At 35.1% G+C, this 19,344-nt stretch overlaps 2 protein-coding genes across 2 annotated transcripts in view; one reads left to right on the top strand and one right to left on the bottom strand.

Moving 5' to 3' along the window:
* Positions 1–15,178, bottom strand: part of ttc6 (tetratricopeptide repeat domain 6) — a 37,975-nt gene extending 22,797 nt beyond the window's left edge. Inside the window, exons 1-15 of the mRNA XM_051133274.1 lie at positions 15,104–15,178; positions 13,307–14,127; positions 11,544–11,688; positions 11,274–11,404; positions 8,180–8,356; positions 7,865–8,024; positions 7,227–7,331; positions 6,601–6,696; positions 5,656–5,745; positions 4,901–5,274; positions 4,184–4,637; positions 3,827–3,956; positions 2,865–3,040; positions 565–701; positions 265–434 (exon numbers count right to left, since the gene is read on the bottom strand). Of these exons, the coding sequence (XP_050989231.1) occupies positions 265–434; positions 565–701; positions 2,865–3,040; positions 3,827–3,956; positions 4,184–4,637; positions 4,901–5,274; positions 5,656–5,745; positions 6,601–6,696; positions 7,227–7,331; positions 7,865–8,024; positions 8,180–8,356; positions 11,274–11,404; positions 11,544–11,688; positions 13,307–13,383 (2,422 nt within the window). The 5' untranslated portion in view covers positions 13,384–14,127; positions 15,104–15,178. The remainder of the gene's footprint in view (positions 1–264; positions 435–564; positions 702–2,864; positions 3,041–3,826; positions 3,957–4,183; positions 4,638–4,900; positions 5,275–5,655; positions 5,746–6,600; positions 6,697–7,226; positions 7,332–7,864; positions 8,025–8,179; positions 8,357–11,273; positions 11,405–11,543; positions 11,689–13,306; positions 14,128–15,103) is intronic.
* Positions 15,179–16,973: 1,795 nt separating this feature from the next.
* Positions 16,974–19,213, top strand: foxa1 (forkhead box A1). Its single transcript, XM_051132641.1, has 2 exons — positions 16,974–17,207; positions 17,930–19,213. Exons 1-2 carry the CDS (start codon positions 17,136–17,138, stop codon positions 19,142–19,144), a joined length of 1,287 nt encoding a protein of 428 aa, XP_050988598.1. The 5' UTR covers positions 16,974–17,135; the 3' UTR covers positions 19,145–19,213.
* The last annotated feature ends 131 nt before the right edge of the window (positions 19,214–19,344 follow it).

The following is a 19,344-nucleotide window of genomic DNA, read 5'->3' on the forward strand; positions in this document are numbered from 1 at the left end:
ATATTAAAGAGATCTTGTTTCTTGTTGTTGGGCTTCCTGAAGAAATAATTTGAAAAACACTCAGGTGTAACTTTTGAAGTGATTGTTGTACAAGCGTGAAAGAACCATCTGTCTAATCATTACTGCGTTTACATTACTTAAACATACCCATGGGCATCAGTCTTCCTCAAGCCCCTCAAAATGCTGGCAAAGTACTGTGTCTTTATATAGAGAAACTGTGAAACTGCACATTTTCATGCGTTATATCAAGCATGTGTGTGTTACCAGATGTGCTGAGGTCCCTTAAGGCCATATGAGGCATTATCTCCCTTAGCAGACATCCTCTGTGGTAAAATGCCAACCAGCTACTGGGATCCAAGTGCACAGCCAGATACAAGTCCTCGATAGACTTCTCAAACTGACCCAGCTTGGAATAGATCCTTCCTCTGTATGTTCTGCAGTGAGCGGAAAAAACACTGTATAATTGGATTTACACATCAGCATAGATGTAATGTAATTATATTTAGTGGAAATCAAACACTGAGCATGCTGAATGAAAGATATAAACCTCATAATAATCCTGACCTGGCTGTTGCATTCCCAGGTTCTTGCTTCAGCAGTAAGGAGAAGTCTTCCAAGGCCTGCATCCATTTGGAGCTGTTGAAGTGCTGTATTCCATGGATCATCATCGCATCGGTTCTAGTAGAGTTGATGGTGAAGGTCTGGTGGTCAAAAAGTATTTATTTGAAACTCTTTCATGTAAATTGTAATGACTAAGGTAATGATTAAGCAACAATTTTCTATAATCAGCATTATCATCACTTATTTGTGAGGACAAACAGATCTTGGATTTATATTTATAGTGCATGATGTGCCTGCCAACTGCTCAGATAAGCTTTGAAAAAATAACTAATTCTGTTCACTAAAACTAATACAAGCTAATTATAGTGGTTAAAGGGTGCAAAAATATCACCGGGCAAACACTAACGCAAAAATACTTCTAACAGTGCTTGAAACACACACAAAATGTACAGATTCCATTCAAACATCTTTTTTTGTGCCAAAATAGGTCAATTTTTTTTTTCTTTACAAATGCATTTGCCATCTTCTCGCTGACCCTTAGAGTTAAACGTGCCATTAAGCAGCTCGTTTTTGCGGCAGTGATTTGAAGACACATTCCCCTTCACGTGTGAAATGAGAAGCTGCACTTTGCAGTTCTCTTGCCCAGGATGATTTTGACTCTCCCAACAGCCTTGTTGCAAAGCCTGTTTCACATTCTGACAGGTTCACAAAACAATTCATGCTGAAATGTGTTGCATGAACTGGTAATATCAGACTGCAGAAAGGATATGCAGGTGCTACACAGGAACAATTTTTTCATTTCTGACTTGTATTTGTATTTCTTTGGTGTTTGTGAATAATAATTATAATTAATAATAATACACTTTAAATGTACAGCACCTTTCATACAAAATACTTCACAGATTTCAACATAAAATGAATAATAAACATAATAAACAAATAAAAAAAAAAATATATATATATAACAAAGAAAAAATAAAAGAGATAAAACCAAGCCTGCATTTATTTGATCTAAAATACAGCAAAAGCAGTAATATTGTGAAATATTTTTACTATTTAAACTATTTACTATTTTAACTGTTTTCTATTTAAATATATTTTAAAATGTAATTTATTCCTGTGATCAAAGCTAAATTATTTAGCATCATTACTCTAGTCTGTCACATGACCCTTAAGAAATCATTCTAATATGCTTATTTGCTGTTCAAGAAACATTTTTATTATTATTAGCAATATTTAAAACAGTTGAGTAATCAAATTATCTGAAATAACAAGCTTATATTTACATATATTTACATATTATATATGCATATATTGTATATTGGAAAGTATTATAGAAAGTATTTATTGAAAAATTATAGAAATGAATACTTTTATTTAGTAAGGATGCTTTAAATCTTTTGATCATTTAGCAAGGATGCTTTTGATCAAAAGTGTTGATTAAGACATTTATAATGTTACAAAAGATTTCTATTTCAGATAAACGCTGTTCTTCTGAACTTTCTATTCATCAAAGAAACTTGAACAATTCTATTCAGTTGTTTTCAACATAATAATAATGTTTTTTGAGCAGCAAATCAGAATATTAGAATGATGACGATCTGAAGAATCATGTGATTGGAGTAATGATGCTAAACATTTAGCTTTCAAATTACAACAATAAATTACATTTTAAAATACATTCAAACAGAAAACAGTTATTTTAAATAGTACAAATATTTCTATATTTTACAATTTTTGCTGTACTTTGGATAAAATACATGCAGGCTTGGTGAGCAGAACATGCTTCTTTAAAAAACATTAAAAATCTTACTGTTCAAAAACTTTTGACTGGTAGTGTATATTACCTCAGGATTTTTTATGTCAATTTCTGGATATTGAATTGGCTTTGCTGGCATATAAATTTGGTTGGAGCTTATAAAAGATACAAGAGTTTTTTGCACTATGAAAAAAATACTTTCATAACTCATAACTTCATAATTCAGTCAGAGCTGTTTTTGCTCAGTTTCAGTATGTTGTCTTGGGATGACTGAGGTTTTGACTTCTGAAAGATAGATAGAGTACTGTATATTGTCATAGTACAATTAACTCATTTATCACAAAAGATTAAAAAAAAATGTATTCCTCATGATATGAGAAAATAATTCTTAAATGAATTAATTGTAAAAAGTTAATGATGATTAATGTTCAGTCTACATGACAGTAAATAAATTCAGCAATGTTTGCACAGATAATTATGTTTAGTCTATTTCAAACTTCCTTCTGGAAATGCAAATCTATTTCTATTGTTTCATTGGGCTCACTTTGGCATAGTCCTCCATGGCCAGCAGTATCTTGTCCATCTTTTCATACATCTTTGCCCTCTTAAAGTAGATCTCTGCATCATCTGGCTTGACTTTGATGGCTTGGGTGTAGTTGAACAGAGCCAGCGTGGTTTCCCCTCTTTGTTTGTAGATTTCTGCTCTAGACATGAGGGCGTCTGGAACACAATTGGCATCAGTCATGAGCTTCTGCAATTTGTACTGAAGAAGGTCTTGGGCACCAAAAGTATAATAATTTACTTTTATATTTAATTAACAATTAAACAGGGTGTTTTTAGCCTTTAAGCCTAGGGCCAGGCTGCTGAATACATTGATAAAAGTTAACTGCATATTATAATGCTACTTTTTATTATAACATGGCTGGTCATATGTTAATGCACTCATTTTTGAATCAGTCTAAATTTTGAATCAGCGTTATTTTAGTTCTACTTATATCCTTTTATATTTTTAATAATATTTTAAATTAGATTTTATTTTGTTATTTCAGTTTTATTTTTAATAAAAATGTTTAGTATATATATATATATATATATATATATATATATATTTTTTTTTTTTTTTTTTACTATAGGTTTATTTTTCAGTTTTTGTTGTTTTTTATTTCCATATACTAATTTTTGTGCTTCAAATGTAAATTCTAAGCTAGCATTTCTTTAATTCAGTTTAAATTTTTTTTATTTTATTTTATATAGTTTTGTTCTGTTTTTGGAACTTAACTTTGGTCTTTGTGAACAGAGGAGGAAGCTTAGCATTGTGTTACAGTATGTCTATATTTGCACATCAAATCTTTTTACTTCAAAACATGACAGTCTTGTTTTGATATGTGCCCTTTAACCGCACAGGTTCTGTTTTCTCCAATACAGAGGTCAGACAGCATACACTAGTATTGCATCAGTATCTTGTCTCCCTGCTGTCTGGTAATGTAAGTGGACTCATGCACACACCTGCATGCTTCTTGTTGTTCTTAACGATGACGTTTAGATCATCCAGAGCTCTATCGGGGTCGTTTCTCAGCAGGTAGACGCGGTGTCTATGCCAGTAGGCATCCAGTAAATGGGGCTCCAGGGAGATGGCCTTTAAAAATAGAAAAACAACAGATCGATCATTAGTACACAATAAACTAAGCAGAAAATCAGGTCGCATCTGAAGAACGTTCTGTTCTGGTTTGTTTGGATAATGATTTCTGAACACTTTTGTAATAAGCTAACACTGAAAAAAAAACGTATGACCAATAGTATTAGTTATTAGTTATACTTACCTTAGCGTGCATCAATAATGAAAGACGAGAAAATAAGACTTACAGCATTGAGATCTTCAAGGGCCTGGTTGAGATAACCAAGTTTGATGTAAAGTGCTCCACGACGACACTGGTCGAAGGCACTGTGGTTTCCACTTTCAGTTAAAGTTTGGGTCAGCTTGGCCACTTCATGCTCCAAATCATCTGTGTTGAGACCTTCATCCCAAACCATTTTGTCCAGATCCTGGATCTCATCCTGTGGAAGCTGGTTCTCCTCCAGACTACCAGGGAGAGAGCCTGCGCTCTGGACAATTTCCAGAGGAGGAAAGACCTCGTCAAACCAGGCGTCCCATATGTCTCTGACCCACTCTCGGGATGGTGTTGTGTCAGGTATCCCACCACGATCTGTGGCAAAGGTCTCAAAATCTAGAAGCATTGGCAGACTGTGGCACAGGAGGGGTGAAATTTGCAGTTTGGAAGTTTTGGACTCCCTTGGTAACTGACACAGAGACTCACTCCTTTTAGAGAATAAAAGGAAAGGTAAATATGTTATTAATGCAAACATCACAACAGACTTAAAGTTCAAGAAGGATGATGTTCAAAACGGTTCCTTTTAGAATACTAATGGGACGTGAATATTCCTTTTAGAATATTTATGAGATACAATCTAATACAAGATGTTTTACATCATAAATTGCTGTAAAAGTCTATTTTATATCATTGGTTTGCATGTAATTTCATGTTTTGGTGTTGTTTTGGAATCTAAAACCTTAGAAAAAACCTTGTTAGTGTTTGCGACGGCTCTGTCAGTTTTTTCCAAACGTAGGCCATCCTGAAAGAGCTGAGCGTCTTTCCTCTTTTCTTGGCCCTGCGTTTGAAACGGGACACCCTTGCCCTCTCTTTGCCTTTGTTCCTTCTGTGGTTTGGGACCTGGCAGGGTCGTTCTGATGAGTTGGGTTCTGTGTGAACCTCCTGAGGCTTTGTCTGTTTGGCATTGGATGGAGATTCTCTGGCCAGAGCTGCACAGATTGAGTTCTGCTGCCTCTGCCACCGCACATGCTCCAGCTCCCGGGAAAGGCTGGTGAAGTCAGACTGCAGCCGAAGATGGGGCTCAAGATCTGGGGTTAAGTGCGGGGCAGAGCGAGAACGTCTGGCCTGAAACCCCGAGGGAATACAGGATATTACAAGAGGTGAAAGTCTGGTTGCACAATGTAACTTGCATGCAAGGGTTACGGTTACATTAAAAAAGAGTGAACTGTTTTAAGTACTTTAGTTTATATAATATACACAAAAAAAGATCTGTTAGTAGCAGAAATTGGAATTTGCAGAAGTGTAGGAATGATTTGGTGAAAAGTGTAGGAATGATAAGGTAAAAAATGTGAAAACTAACTCTCAAACAGTGGGTTGGAAGAACATCAACAATACTAAAATCTACTGAGAGTCAAGCTTTATGTATGAGACAAAGTTAACTAATAAAAATGTACTAGGAATTCATTAAATATTTTTCCAACATTAAAACTACTGAAGACTTTCAACCTGTTCTGTTGAGATGAACCCAGAGGGAGTCGGTGAGGCTGTTGTTCTGAAGTCTGCCACAGACTTAGACTTAACAGGCGAAGCATTTTCCTGGGGACAAGGCCAAGTTTTTAGAGAATGTCCAATGTAATATTATTCAGAAAACGGTCTTGAGAATTCACCAAGTTAGTGACATGAATGCAAACCAACGCTTCTTTCTTTTCTTGTTTTCTTCTATTCTTGCATGTATGGAGGCAAATATGAAAAGCTGGCACAGCAGTGACAGCAGTGTTCTGCATTGTGACCTTCTATGCCGCATCAAAAACTAATTTAAATAGTTTTGTACTACTTGAATAAGAATAGCCTAAATATATGGATGCAGAGACTACATTGAATATTTATCATATATTAAAAGCTATTTAATATATTTTTAAAAAAATTTTTACATGTTTTTGAAAGCTGCATTTATTTGATCAAAACAGGCTTCAGTGTCACATAATCCTTCAGAAATCATACTAATATGCTGATTTGCTGCTCAAGACACATTTTATTATTATATACACTACCAGCCAAAAGTTTTTGAACAGTAAGATATTTAACCTTTTTAAAGAATTCTCTTCTGCTCACCAAACCTGCATTTATTTGATCCAAAATACAGCAATAGCAGTAATACTGTGAAACATTTTTACTATTTAAAATAACTGCTTTCTATTTAAATATATTTTAAAATGTAATTTGTTAGTTATTTAAAAAAACTGAAACATTTTTTGACTGGTAGTGTACTTTTCAGAATAATGTTTGTAAAGAGCTTCATTGATACATAATTTTGTCAATTATAAATATTATTATTGTAAACAACCCCCCTTTTTTTTTTTTTTAAAGAAACCAGCTTTTTCAAATATGACTATAAGACTATGTTAATTCCAGATAAGACTATGTTGATTAAAGTTAATTAAATAAACAAACCTCAGAAGTAACTTGCTTTGTGTCCATCACATGGCTAACTGACTCCACCACACTGTGCAGCTCACCCAACAGATCTGGCAGGTCTGGCTGGGTTATCTGAGGATACAAAAATGAATAAAAAGTAAGATAGAGCACTGGCTTTATGGCATGAAAGTGCATAACGCTGAAACAAAATTTAACTTCAGTTATTTTCCTGATCAGAAGGTAACATGAGGAATTGAATATTCCCACTTTGAGCAAGCTCAAAGAAAAATATCCTTGAGATTACATGAATATCTATAATTTATATGAATTGTAGGCATTTATATGTAAGTCAAGTGCTCTTTTTTTATTTAAACTCTTGACAAGATCATTCTCAAGTGCTTCACCCCATTTCTCTTTTATTACACGCTTACAAGATAATTGCATTCAAATGAAGATAATAATAGAGAAAAAGCATGTATCATTGTTAGTGTACAGACACATAGCTGCTCCGGGCTCTTCTCTGAATGCAGAAGTCTACAGCATAAACGTAGGAAGCTGATGGGAGGAGGCATGCAGTTATTTCTGCAGCAAAAAGATGCTGTTAGAAGTCCCAGCACACTGAGAAAGAAGCACAAGTCTGGCTGATAATGGTGCCGCTGTACCTGGTATTTGGGGAAAAGTGTGTCTTTCATAACACAGGGGGCACAGATGAATTTAGGAGGTGCTGGGCTCCAGAACATTCTGTGCTCACTGGGACACAACGTTGCCTATGAGAAATAAAGAAACACAGTAGATGTTGGAAAAAGCTGCTGAAAATCAAATAAAAGAATTCAAGTGATGATTAGAGGGCTTAATGTGAAATTTATGCACCTAGTCTACATTTAATAACCCAGGTGAACATTAAGAAATGTGAAAATCTTTACTTCATCTGTTAATTCTATTGGGAAAATAATGTGTGTTTAATGCCATCTAGTGACAGAATATTACAAGTACATGATTTTATTAGGTTTGACTGTTTAAATGAACATAACATCTGAACATGCATTATAGTTTTACACATCATCTATACAAGAAAGGTCACAGACTTATAAAGTCAGTTTTAATTAAACCGTCACTGCATATTTGATAATGCACTAATTAGCATAATTATCCGAACATAAATCACAGTCAGGTAAAACATGTACTTCCTTAAAACCAGAGTCTTGGATTTAATTCAACACATCTAGTTGCCAATGTCACGCATTAGTCACTTTGATGAAAACCACTGACGGTGAGTCATAAAATAATATATCTTTCTTACAGCACGTCCACACATCATGATCCTTGGTCTTTCCACGTAATATTCTGCTATTCCCTGCCAATACTCCAGAGTATCTGACGTCTGTTTAGGCATGTGGGAAACGCAGTCTTTTTGTGATGAAACTTCAGTACAATCAACAGAGACACCTTCACACACCAGCCTACAATGAGTAATAAAACATTAATGGCACATCAGTGGATGCTAAAATGATGTTTTTGGCTTGGAGAGTGAATAGGTACAGAGCTTTAAAAGGAAGAGTTAGAACCTGATTTCATAATGAAAAAGAAGCAAAAAGAGCCAGACTGTAGATTATACCTTTGCGTGTCAGGATGAGATTTGTGTCCAACTGCTGTCCTCTGCTGGTTAAACTGTGCTGTTGCAGTGATCAGGTTTTGAGTGTGGCAGATTCGAGAAGCAAGTTGTAACTCAACAGGCACGACTTGACTAGCAGGAGTGGTACACAAATGGTGGATGGTTTTATACCCTTCTACACTGCAAACAGAGCAAACAATCAGAGAGAAAAAAAATGTATATGTGCTTCATAAAAAAAAAAAAAAAAAAAAAAAAAAAGGCAGAAACCCTAACAGGCCATGATTTACCACTGTTCAAAAGTTTGTGATCAGTAACTTTATTCAGCAAGGATGCATTCAACTAAAGCAAAACACAGTTATGTTATAGACGATTTCAGTTTCAAATAAATGCTGTTCTTTTGAACTTTCTATTTATCAAAGAATCCCCAAGAAATGTTTCTTGAACTCAAAATCAGCTTATTAAAATATGTTCTGAAGGATCATGTGACTCTGAAGACCAGAGTAACATTTGCTGAAAATTCAGCTTTGCCATAACAGAAATAAATTATATTTTAAAATACACTGCTGTTCAAACATTTGGGATCAGTAAGATTTTTAATGTTTTTTTAAAGAGTTCTCTTATGCACATCAAGGCTGCATTTAAAAAAAACAGTAATATTGTAAAATATTATTACAGTTCAAAATAATAGTTTTCTATTTTAATATATTTTAAAATATAATTTATTTGTGTGATGCAAAGCTGAATTTTTTATCAGCCATTACTCCAGTCTTCAGTGTCACATGATCCTTCATAAATCATTCTTATATGCTGATTAATTACTTTTATTATCAGTGTTGGAAACAGTTTTCCAGAATTTCCAGAATTTTGACATTTGACGTGATTCTTTTTTTTAGGATTCTATGATGAACAAAAAGTTAAAAAGAAAAGCATTAATTCAAACTATACATTTTTTTCTAACAATATAGGGAGTTTCCTAACACTTTTTGTCAGTTTAACACATTCTCTGTGAATAAAAGTATTAATTTCTTTCAAAAAAAAAAAAAAGAAAAGAAAAAGAAAATAAAGAATTAAAATTGACTGAACACAAATTTCTAAATGGTAGTTTATTTCATTACGAAAGATTTCTATTTTAAACTAACGCTATTCTTTTTATTTATTAAAGATTCCTGAAAAAAAGTATCACAGGTTCCAACAAAATATTAAGCATCACAACTGTTTCCAACATGGATAATAAATCGGGATATTAGAATGATTTCTGGAGAATCATGTGATGCTGAAAGCTGCGGTAATGATGCTGAAAATTCAGCTTTGCATCACAGGAATACATGTTTTAAAATATATTCACATAGAAAACAGTTATTTAACATTGAAATAACATTTCACAATTTTACTTTTTTTTTTAATCAAATAAATGCAGCCTTGATGAGCATAAGAAACTTCTTACAAAAAAACATTAAAAATCTTACTGATCTCAAACTTTTGAATAGCAGTGTATTAAAACGGTACTTTTAAACTGTAATATTATTTCACAATATTACTGTTTTAATGTGATTACATATATACAAACCACGCATCATGGCTGAAAATACAGTAGAGATCATAATAAAAATGTTATGTTGAGATCATGTGAAGCTGTGTTCAGAAGAAAACAAGGTAGAAAAATAATAATTTATGGCCTCTTATATGGCCTCATCCATAGCAAAATGACAAAGGCAAAATAAACGCATTTCCATCAGTGCTCTCAGACTTCTAAACACTATTGTACGTACCAAATGATGCTTGCTTGCTCACTAGTTTCAGTGTAATCAATAGTTTCAAGGTTCCAATGTGTATTTAAAGGCCTGAAATTCTGTTTCATGACCCAATATAAATAAATCCATTCTCATTACAGAAATCATTTTAGCATTTAATCTGGTTTCAGGGTCTCACAGGAACATTTCTTGGACCTTAAATGTAAACCGTTTTGGGTGCCAACTCAATGCGATATAGAACCTACGTTCTGCCATAAAAAGATGATGAGTCAGTTTATTTGCACAGATCGTCTCTGCCATAAGTTCACACCACTGTTTGAACTGTAGACAGCAGGAGAAACGACCTCAGAACTGACTTTGTGTGTGGGCCCTTTGTGTTCCTCAAACTGCAGACAGGCAGGAGAGGCCCTCCGCCACCCACGTCCCCACGGCTCGACTGACAGCGCCAATTTATTGCGTACGTTTCGTTCACTCTGGCCTGTGACAGGCTAGATTTATCACCTCGCTCTGGCACGGTTAAGCCTCATCGAAAGACCTGGAAGGTCACACCAAAGTCACCGGCCCTGCCTGTGCTGAAAAGAAACATTCCTGAACCGTGAGGAGGAACCTTCAACCTGCCCCGCTATCCATCTGCCCCGTAGGCAGGCGGCACTCATATAAAGCCTCTCAACCGCATCCAACAGGAACCTTTCAGTGACCCTCGTGACTGGAAAAAGCTAGTAATTAAAAGGCTCTTTTTCGAGAGCGAGGGAGTGGCGCAGGTCCAGCCTGCGCAGGTAGTAAATCTTGTGTTATCAGCTCTCAGGTGAGTGCTGGAGAGGTCGGGAGGAGGGATGCGTGGGTGCGCTGGCTCCAGACAGACCCGCAGCACAGATGAGTGGAGTAAGTGAAGGGCAATTACTCGCTGTGTTACTGCTTCCTAAATAGGGCTGATGACAGCTTTGGACGCTCTTCTCAGGTAGCGTGAAACTAGATGATCATTCGCGGCCAAGGCCACCCTCTGCGCCCTTCCGCTAGCGATGCGTTGAGAGATTGACATGCTGATAGCAAGTGGAACATGCCAATATATCAACACATAGATTAGAGAACCTTAGTGTCATAATGCAGAAAATGAAGTAGGCAGCAGCCTCAAAAGTATTTGAACACTGATGTCTCACTTAAAAATTTCTGAATGGATATAAACCCACCAAAAATCACCAAACCACATTAATTCTGCTTCATATGAGCACTTGCTTTGATATTTTGTTATTTATTAGTGTTAAATGTATAAAATTTATATGTGTCTTGAGTGGTCAAATACTTTTGGGGGCCAGTGTATATCATAAAATATTTTATAACATTTATACTCTTTTTTTGGTGTCCAGGTTGCCAGTAGTGAAAGGCCTTGAATGGTTTTGGCCTGATGGGAAGTCCTTTCTGGTCTCTGAACTGGTGTCAAGCTACATCCACAAGCTACTATTATATCTTCATTGGTCACCTTAAAAATATGAAAAAAATAAAATTAAATATGTCTTCAATCTAATACATTAAACATTGCTAGTGCTATTGTACATGCTTACATTTTAAAACCTATTTTTCACCTTAGTTGCTGTACAATCAAAACTGTTATTGTTTACCTGGGATAAAAGATCCTTGAGTCTGCCATCAGAGACAATTTCAGAATCCTTCTGTAAAACTGACTGTGCCATCTTGTAGACACCAGATGACACAGGTGGTCCTTTGGAAACATTTTGGTACTGAAGTGTCTCTTTGAGTTGGCCCCTGAAGGAAAATAGACATTAGCATTCCTCTAAGAAGTTTTCATTCCAAACCTATGACTTTACCCATCAAAATGTAGTAACAGGAAATGCTAAAGACTTCCTTACTGCAGTGAGACTCAATACAGTATATCATCGCCACAAGCTCACCAGGGCTTGAAAAGAAAACAAATGTGTTGTTCCTTTGTTGCCTCTGGGGTTTCTGAAACTGACAGCTCCCCTTAAAAATATGTTATCTTACACTTTTTATGTTTTATTATAGCACTTCAGATGGAAGATTTATGCTGTGCATGTTGACGCCATCCCTAAGCAGTTTGGGTTATATTGCACAGTATATGTCATTACATTGCAGTGGCCCTAAGAAGTATTTGGGCACTTAAGCTACATTTAAATGTCACTGCATTAGATACAAAATATAAAACCAAGCAGAATTTTTTTTAAAGAAAGGTAATGCATCTACTGTATTAAGTAAAACATTTTACATTTTAAATAATAAAACAATAAATATAATGTTCAAAATGAATTATACTGCATTATAATAATAATAATAATAATAATAGCTCATGAAAGTGAATTTGTTTGGGAATGTCATTATTTCACAAATGTAATTAAAATGTAAAAATAATAAATGAATAAATAAAGCTAACATCGTTAGAACTGCAGCTATGTAATTTCTCTTTCCATATAAAATAAAATATACAAAATAAATAAAATAATAAACTACGAACCAAAAAAAAACACAATTAAATAAAACAAAATAAAATAATTCAAATAATCAGTTTATATAAATAAATAATATAAATTATATAAATATAATTGTATCTATTTTAAAAATATATAATAAAAAACTATTAAGCTTATGAAAAATATTAGAATGAAAAATTAAAATAAAAAATACATAATTAAATAAAATAATATAATATAAAATAAACAGCCAACCTCATCACCAGAGCTGCCCAATGTTCATATAAAATAATAAATAAATAAATAAATAAATAAATACATACATACATACATACATACATACATACATAGACGAATAAAATAAAATAATAAAATAAATCAAAATCAGAGCCACAGCTGTCCAACTTCTTTTTTCATATTAAATTAAATAAAAATAAAAATAAAAATATATGAAATGCTAACCTCATCAAAGCTGCAGCTGTGTCCAGCTCCTCTTTCCATATAAAATTAAAGTACACAAAATACATAAAACAATAAACTACTAACCTAACAAAATAACACAATTAAAATAAAATACTAAAAAATAAACACCTAACCTCATAAGAGCTATAGCTGTGCCCTCCTATTTCTATATAAAATATATATAAAATAAATAAAATAATAGACTATTAATCTTATAAAAAATATGTAAATAAAATATAACATATAATAAAATAACATAAAATAAACAGTTAACATCATTATCAGAGTTGCAGCTCTGTCCGACTTTCATATGAAATAAAAATCAAATTAAAATAAAAACCAAACTTATTAAACAAATAAAATAAAACACAAATAAAATAAATCAGCTAACCTCATCATCAGAGCCACAGCTGTGTCCAACTTCTCTTTCCATATAAAATAAAAAATAAAAAATAAAATAAAATAAAAATGCTAACCTTATCATCAGTGCTCCAATAATGTACAGCTTCAGTTTCAACAGAATGTACAATTTTTTGGTCAGAGAAAGTTGCATTACTATCCTCTATGCACCCACTTTCCACCTCTAATGTGTCTTCCAAGGTCTCATTTGGCGCCCTCTGCTGGTCAACCTCATCTGGCAGCTGGAGTCCAGCAATAAGTCTGGCTTCCTCCAGCAGCTCAGAGGTGGATTTGACACTTTGGATGGTGCTGGAGCCAGCGCTGCTGTGTTTGGAGAGAGCTTGATGTTTATGAGGCTCCCGAAATGTTTCACTTTTTCCTCCCTGCGCTCTTTTATGCCCATTCTGTGCAGAATTCACAGAGCCCAACATCTCATTGTCATTACAGCTGCCCGAATCCGTCCGGTTCTGTCCTCCAAAGAAACTGGACTGTTGGGTGCTGGAATTTTTCATCTCCTCACCTGAATCCTGCTGGGCAAGTGTGCGAGGCTTGTGAGATCCACCTGCTGATAAAGGCCTCTCTGATCTGGGCTTAGCAGGAGGTTGCGGCCTTTGGGACAAGGATACTGCTTTGGTGGTCCCTGCGAGAGAGGCTATGACGGGCTTTCTGACAATCCCATGCCTGGCTTTAAGTTTTGGAAGAGCCATTGTGTTCCCTGGTTTGTCTATGGAGGAAATGTTTGGGCTTGTGCTCTGACCCCGGCTCATTTTGTAGGTCTTTGTTGAGACATGGATTTAGGGGGCAGTTTGCAGAGGAGAGGAAAGTGAAAGTCTATTTGACACTCAACACAGCTGGGTTTTGTCAGGATGCGAGGGAAATCTGTGATGACAGGGCTCACCTGGCAAGGTAAGAAATAAGTCTTCTTCTGTTCTGATTGGATTCACATGTGAGCTTCATATATGTGACCCTGGACCACAAAACCAATCATAAGTAGCTCTGGTATATTTGTAGCAATAGCCAACAATACATTGTATGGGTCAAAATGATCGATTTTTCTTTCATGCCAAAAACCATTTGGATGTTAAGTAAAGATAATGTTCCATGAAGATATTTTGGAAATTTCCTACCGTAGGTATATCAAAACTTAACTGTTCATTAGTTATATGCATTGCTAAGTACTTCATTTGCACAACTTTAAAGGCTCAATATATACATATATATATATATATATATATATATATATATATATATATATATATATATTGCACCCTTAGATTCCAGATTTTCAAATAGTTGTATTTTTGCCAAATATTGCCTTCATGACTGGTTTTGTGGTCCAGTGTCACATATGGGAAATTCTGGAACAAAAAAGGATGAACAACTACAAGAGAACAAAAACAAGAGGAAATCATATTACATGATTTTTAAAACAAATATGCTTAATATTGGGAAAAAACAAAAATGTTTTCCCCAATATTAAGCATATTTTCTGAACATTTCTGAAAATGTTTGTTTTAAGACTGGTAAAATACTTTTATCTACAAAATATTTTTCAAAAAAACAAAACTTTTTTTACGTCTTAGTTCAGTTCTAGCTATCTGAACAACAACTGAATGTTGTGATATTTTATTATTTATTCTCATTTTCGATTCTGACGTGTTTTAAATAATCATTATACATTATCTTTACACGTTTTTGCTACTTATGGAAACAAAAAATTGTAAACAGTTTCTGCATTTCACGGTTGAAAGCTATAAACGCTATATAGTTAGCCAGCTAGCTTGCTAACGTTATCTCAAAAGTTGTTTTTTATCATGTTGTGAAACAACAAATGTTAACAAAGCATTTAGACGTATTCCTTAAAAGCATCTTACCTTTTCCACCTTGAAAATGTACTTCAAATGAAACTGTTCCGGCTGACAAATAACTTCAGCTTTTTTACCTCAGAAACTCAAACACAGAAACGCCACGCAACGTCTCCTAGCAACCGGCCGTAGACGTGCGCGTGCCACAGCTGCCAGAGAAAAACTGAACATGGAAATATTTAAGTAGATCATTATCTTGATGTTAATAATTGTTATTTTTTTTATGTAAGAATTATTATTTATTATTTATTTTTATTTATATTTTATTTATTTATTTCAACCGCTCAAATGTTCAGATTTTCAAAAAAAAAAAAGGAATCATGCTGGGCTCTAGTGTAAAAATCCTCTTCCATTTACACACAATCTTAGAACAGAGAAAATAATAATAATAATAATTAAATGTGAATACAAAAAGGTTTAATTAGAATGAAAATGGTTTTACATTCTAAAAAGTACATTTTGATTTTTTTTTTTTTTTTTTTTTTTTAAAGAAAACCATATTTGAAAGCTGATCTGAAAAACCTATTGAGTTAAATAAATTAGTTTTTATTTATTTTCTAAATCATGCATTAAATCTACTGACAAGGCAATGATGATACTCTCTCCCTCCCTCCCTTTTCTGTCTCTGTCTCTCATGGGGGCTTTGACATGGTCTAATGTTCTTTGCTTCAAGGGCCATTTCATTCCGTCCTGTGAGGAATCGATCTGTGCTCTAATGGTGTGAGAGATCACTGGAGATAATCCGCTGTAAGTGGATGATCAGTGCTGTCATTTGCTCATTAGCAGGTGTACAGTGGGAAATCTGACCTCTTGTTTATCTGAGCAATAAAAGGAGGGAGGTGGTGGGGTTTCCAGGTCCTTTCTAAATGCAGAACTCATTATCAAAATTAATAGCTTGTAAAGTCATTATAAAAGTGACTAATAATATTCCATGTGCTATACTGTGAAGCCTGTTCAATTTTGGTAACACATAATAAAATACATTGCAATACATTACATGATTTTTATTAAATATTAAATTGTACGTATCAAGCATTCAACAATTTATACAAGCCTAGTTCAAAATGTTATAATTCATATATTTTCATTCATTTTGATATTTAAATATACATGAAAGCATACACATGCATTGTTTTGGTAACATTTTGTAATAACTTTATCGATTTCTATTTTAAAGTAAATGTAATGTTAAAAATGTATTAATTTACAAATAAACTTGAAACTTGCAACTCAGCATTAATACTTTCAAGAATATCATCAATATAATCAATATTATTATATTAAGATCAATTTTTATGTATATTCATATAGGCCCAGTAAGAAATGTTAATTCATGTATATTTTGTATAAACATGTTAGCTTTATATAATGTTTTCTAAAGGCATGTTAATAAAGGATATTGTAAATGTATTATGTTATGCAAGTTAAACAAATATATTAAAATTATTTCCTTAAATCACAAACTAGTTCAAATGTCCTGAAACTTGTTCCTTCACCTGAATTCAAAATCAAATACACTTGTGTTTTAAAAATATAACATTCTAATGTTAAATAATTTATTTCAAAATTAAAATAAAGACAAACTGTTATTTTGCAAAAAAATACACTGTGGCAAAAGTGTTTTGAATATTCAGATTTGTTTATTTCAGTAGTGTTGATATTAATATTCGAAATATCACACCGAAATAACATTCGGGTTTTTTTATTTGGAACTTTTTCTTTTCTTTTTTTACTGTGAATAGCATTGTGCAATAAATCACGGGGCATTCCTGTTTAAAAACAGCAGAGTAGACGTGTTCCTGGAAGAAGGAGAGAGATCCAGGCAAATGAGACATAGAAAGTGGGCTGTACCGTGTTCTACGTAACAGACAGGGGAAGATCTCCAGTTCAGTCCCAACATTTCCTCACTTTACCCAAAGCCGCGCACAACATCCCACCAGTGACTGCGCGCTGTGCCAGGACGCACACACACACTCACTCACTCACACACACGCTGTGAGTCTGCGAACTGCATGTGCGCAAGCTGCGGATTTCCTCCATAATGTTGGGCGCAGTGAAAATGGAAGGACACGAAACTCCAGACTGGAGCAGCTACTATAATGATGCACAAGAGGTGAGACGATTATTACTGCCACTCTGAGCTGCTGAAATGGTTAGAAAGTTTGTAGCTGCATGCATGCCAATAATGCATCATCAGACTGAAACCGGTGCAAAGCGCTTTTTAAAAGACTGAAGATATAAATGTAAAATATATATTCTACTAAAGTGTTGTCTGAAGCTGAGAAAATACCAGTCATTGATCAACCCACTTGGTGGCAGTAGTGATGCCAACATAAGTGGGTCACAATAGTCTGATATTGGAAGAGTTTAGCAAATATAATTGTCTATCGAATTAAAATTATTAGCTGACTAAACTATTTGTATTCAATTTATTATCAATTACGCACGTGTTACACAAATTTACAATACTCTCGTTTAATTTGAGTCATAGGAAAATGGCATTATTAACTTAAATTCTATAAAACAGTCTAACGTGTATATTTGTATTGTTGAGCAAAACACGAAACATTTAATAATTCGTTATTTAAAAAAAAAGATTAAATTAAAAATTAAAATGTTACATTAAAAAAAATATATATACTATATATACTGTCTTGTTTTTATTTACAACTAATTTAATCGATTAACTTTTAGTTTATACTGTATTTAAATAACAAATTAATTTTTAAATCGGGAAATTACAGGCACAGAGAACAGATACAAAATGCATTCATGAATAAAAGTTTTGAATACAATTATATTAGAGTACTAAACGCCACGATTTATTTATTTCAGGTCTATTCTCCCATGACGAACAGCAGCATGAACGCTGGGCTAAGCTCTATGAATAATATGAACAGTTACATGGGCATGTCCACCAGTGGAAATATGACTTCCAGTTCTTTCAACATGTCCTACGCGAACCCAGCGCTGAGTGCGGGACTGAGCCCGGGCACCATGGCCGGGATGCCCCCGGGCGCCACCGGCGCCATGAACGGCATGAGCGGCGGCGTGTCGAGCATGGGCACCGCGCTCAGCCCGTCCAACCTGAACGCCATGACGGCTCAGCACAGCTCCATGAACGCCCTGAACCCGTACTCCAGCATGAGCCCCACCATGAGCTCCATGACATACGCGCAGCCCAACCTGAACCGGGCCAGGGACAACAAGACTTTCAGGAGAAGTTACCCGCACGCCAAGCCGCCCTACTCGTACATCTCCCTCATCACAATGGCTATCCAGCAGGCACCCAGCAAAATGCTTACCTTAAGTGAGATTTACCAGTGGATAATGGACTTGTTCCCCTACTACCGTCAGAACCAGCAAAGGTGGCAGAACTCCATCAGGCACTCGTTGTCGTTCAACGACTGCTTCGTCAAGGTGTCCAGGTCGCCCGACAAGCCGGGAAAGGGCTCCTACTGGACTCTGCACCCTGATTCTGGGAATATGTTTGAGAATGGCTGTTACCTGCGAAGACAGAAGCGCTTTAAGTGCGACAAAAAGTTGTCGGACGGAAAGAGGTCAGACGGAAAGCGAGACCAGTCGAGCGGCTCGGGCTCGCCGGCCAGCGACAGCACCAGCAGCAAACCTGCCCACATGGACTCGAGCTCCATAACCTCCTCGAACCAGTCATCCAGTCCTCCCAGTTTGGACCACAGGAGCGGTAGCACCGCCAGCTCTGAACTGAAGAGCACCGGCCCACAGGTGCACCCCGTATCCACGTCCCTGTCCTCGCTGCACTCGATGGCCCACGAACCCCAGCTGCACCTCAAAGGAGACCCCCATTACTCCTTCAACCACCCGTTTTCCATCAATAATTTAATGTCCTCTTCAGAGCAACAGCATAAACTGGAATTGAAAGCGTATGAACAAGCGTTGCAATATTCCTCCTATGGCTCAGGGATGTCTTCCAGTTTGCCCATGGCCGGGAGAGCCAGCATGGACCCTTCGGCTTTAGAGGCCTCTTACTACCAAGGTGTGTATTCCAGGCCTGTTCTTAATACATCTTAGTCAGTTGACGACGAAAAAAACAAACAAACAAACAAACAAACAAAAAACTTATTTTATTTTTTGCATGCACTTGGTGCAAAAGAACTGTTACTTTAAAATATAACAAAATGTGTATGTGTATAATAAAATATTGTAAAGTGTTCCCAATGATTGTATATCCCAGTTATAAATCATTGCTAGTGTATTTAAATCATTTTGAG

This window comes from Labeo rohita, chromosome 17 (genome assembly GCF_022985175.1).
Source record: "Labeo rohita strain BAU-BD-2019 chromosome 17, IGBB_LRoh.1.0, whole genome shotgun sequence".
Classification (NCBI taxonomy): Eukaryota; Metazoa; Chordata; class Actinopteri; order Cypriniformes; family Cyprinidae; genus Labeo; species Labeo rohita.

Coding starts and splice junctions, on each gene's coding strand:
- foxa1 (XM_051132641.1), top strand. CDS start 17,136: ATGTTGGGCGCAGTGAAAATGGAAGGACACGAAACTCCAGACTGGAGC. Junction 17,208..17,929: donor ACTATAATGATGCACAAGAG/GTGAGACGATTA, acceptor TATTTATTTCAG/GTCTATTCTCCCATGACGAA.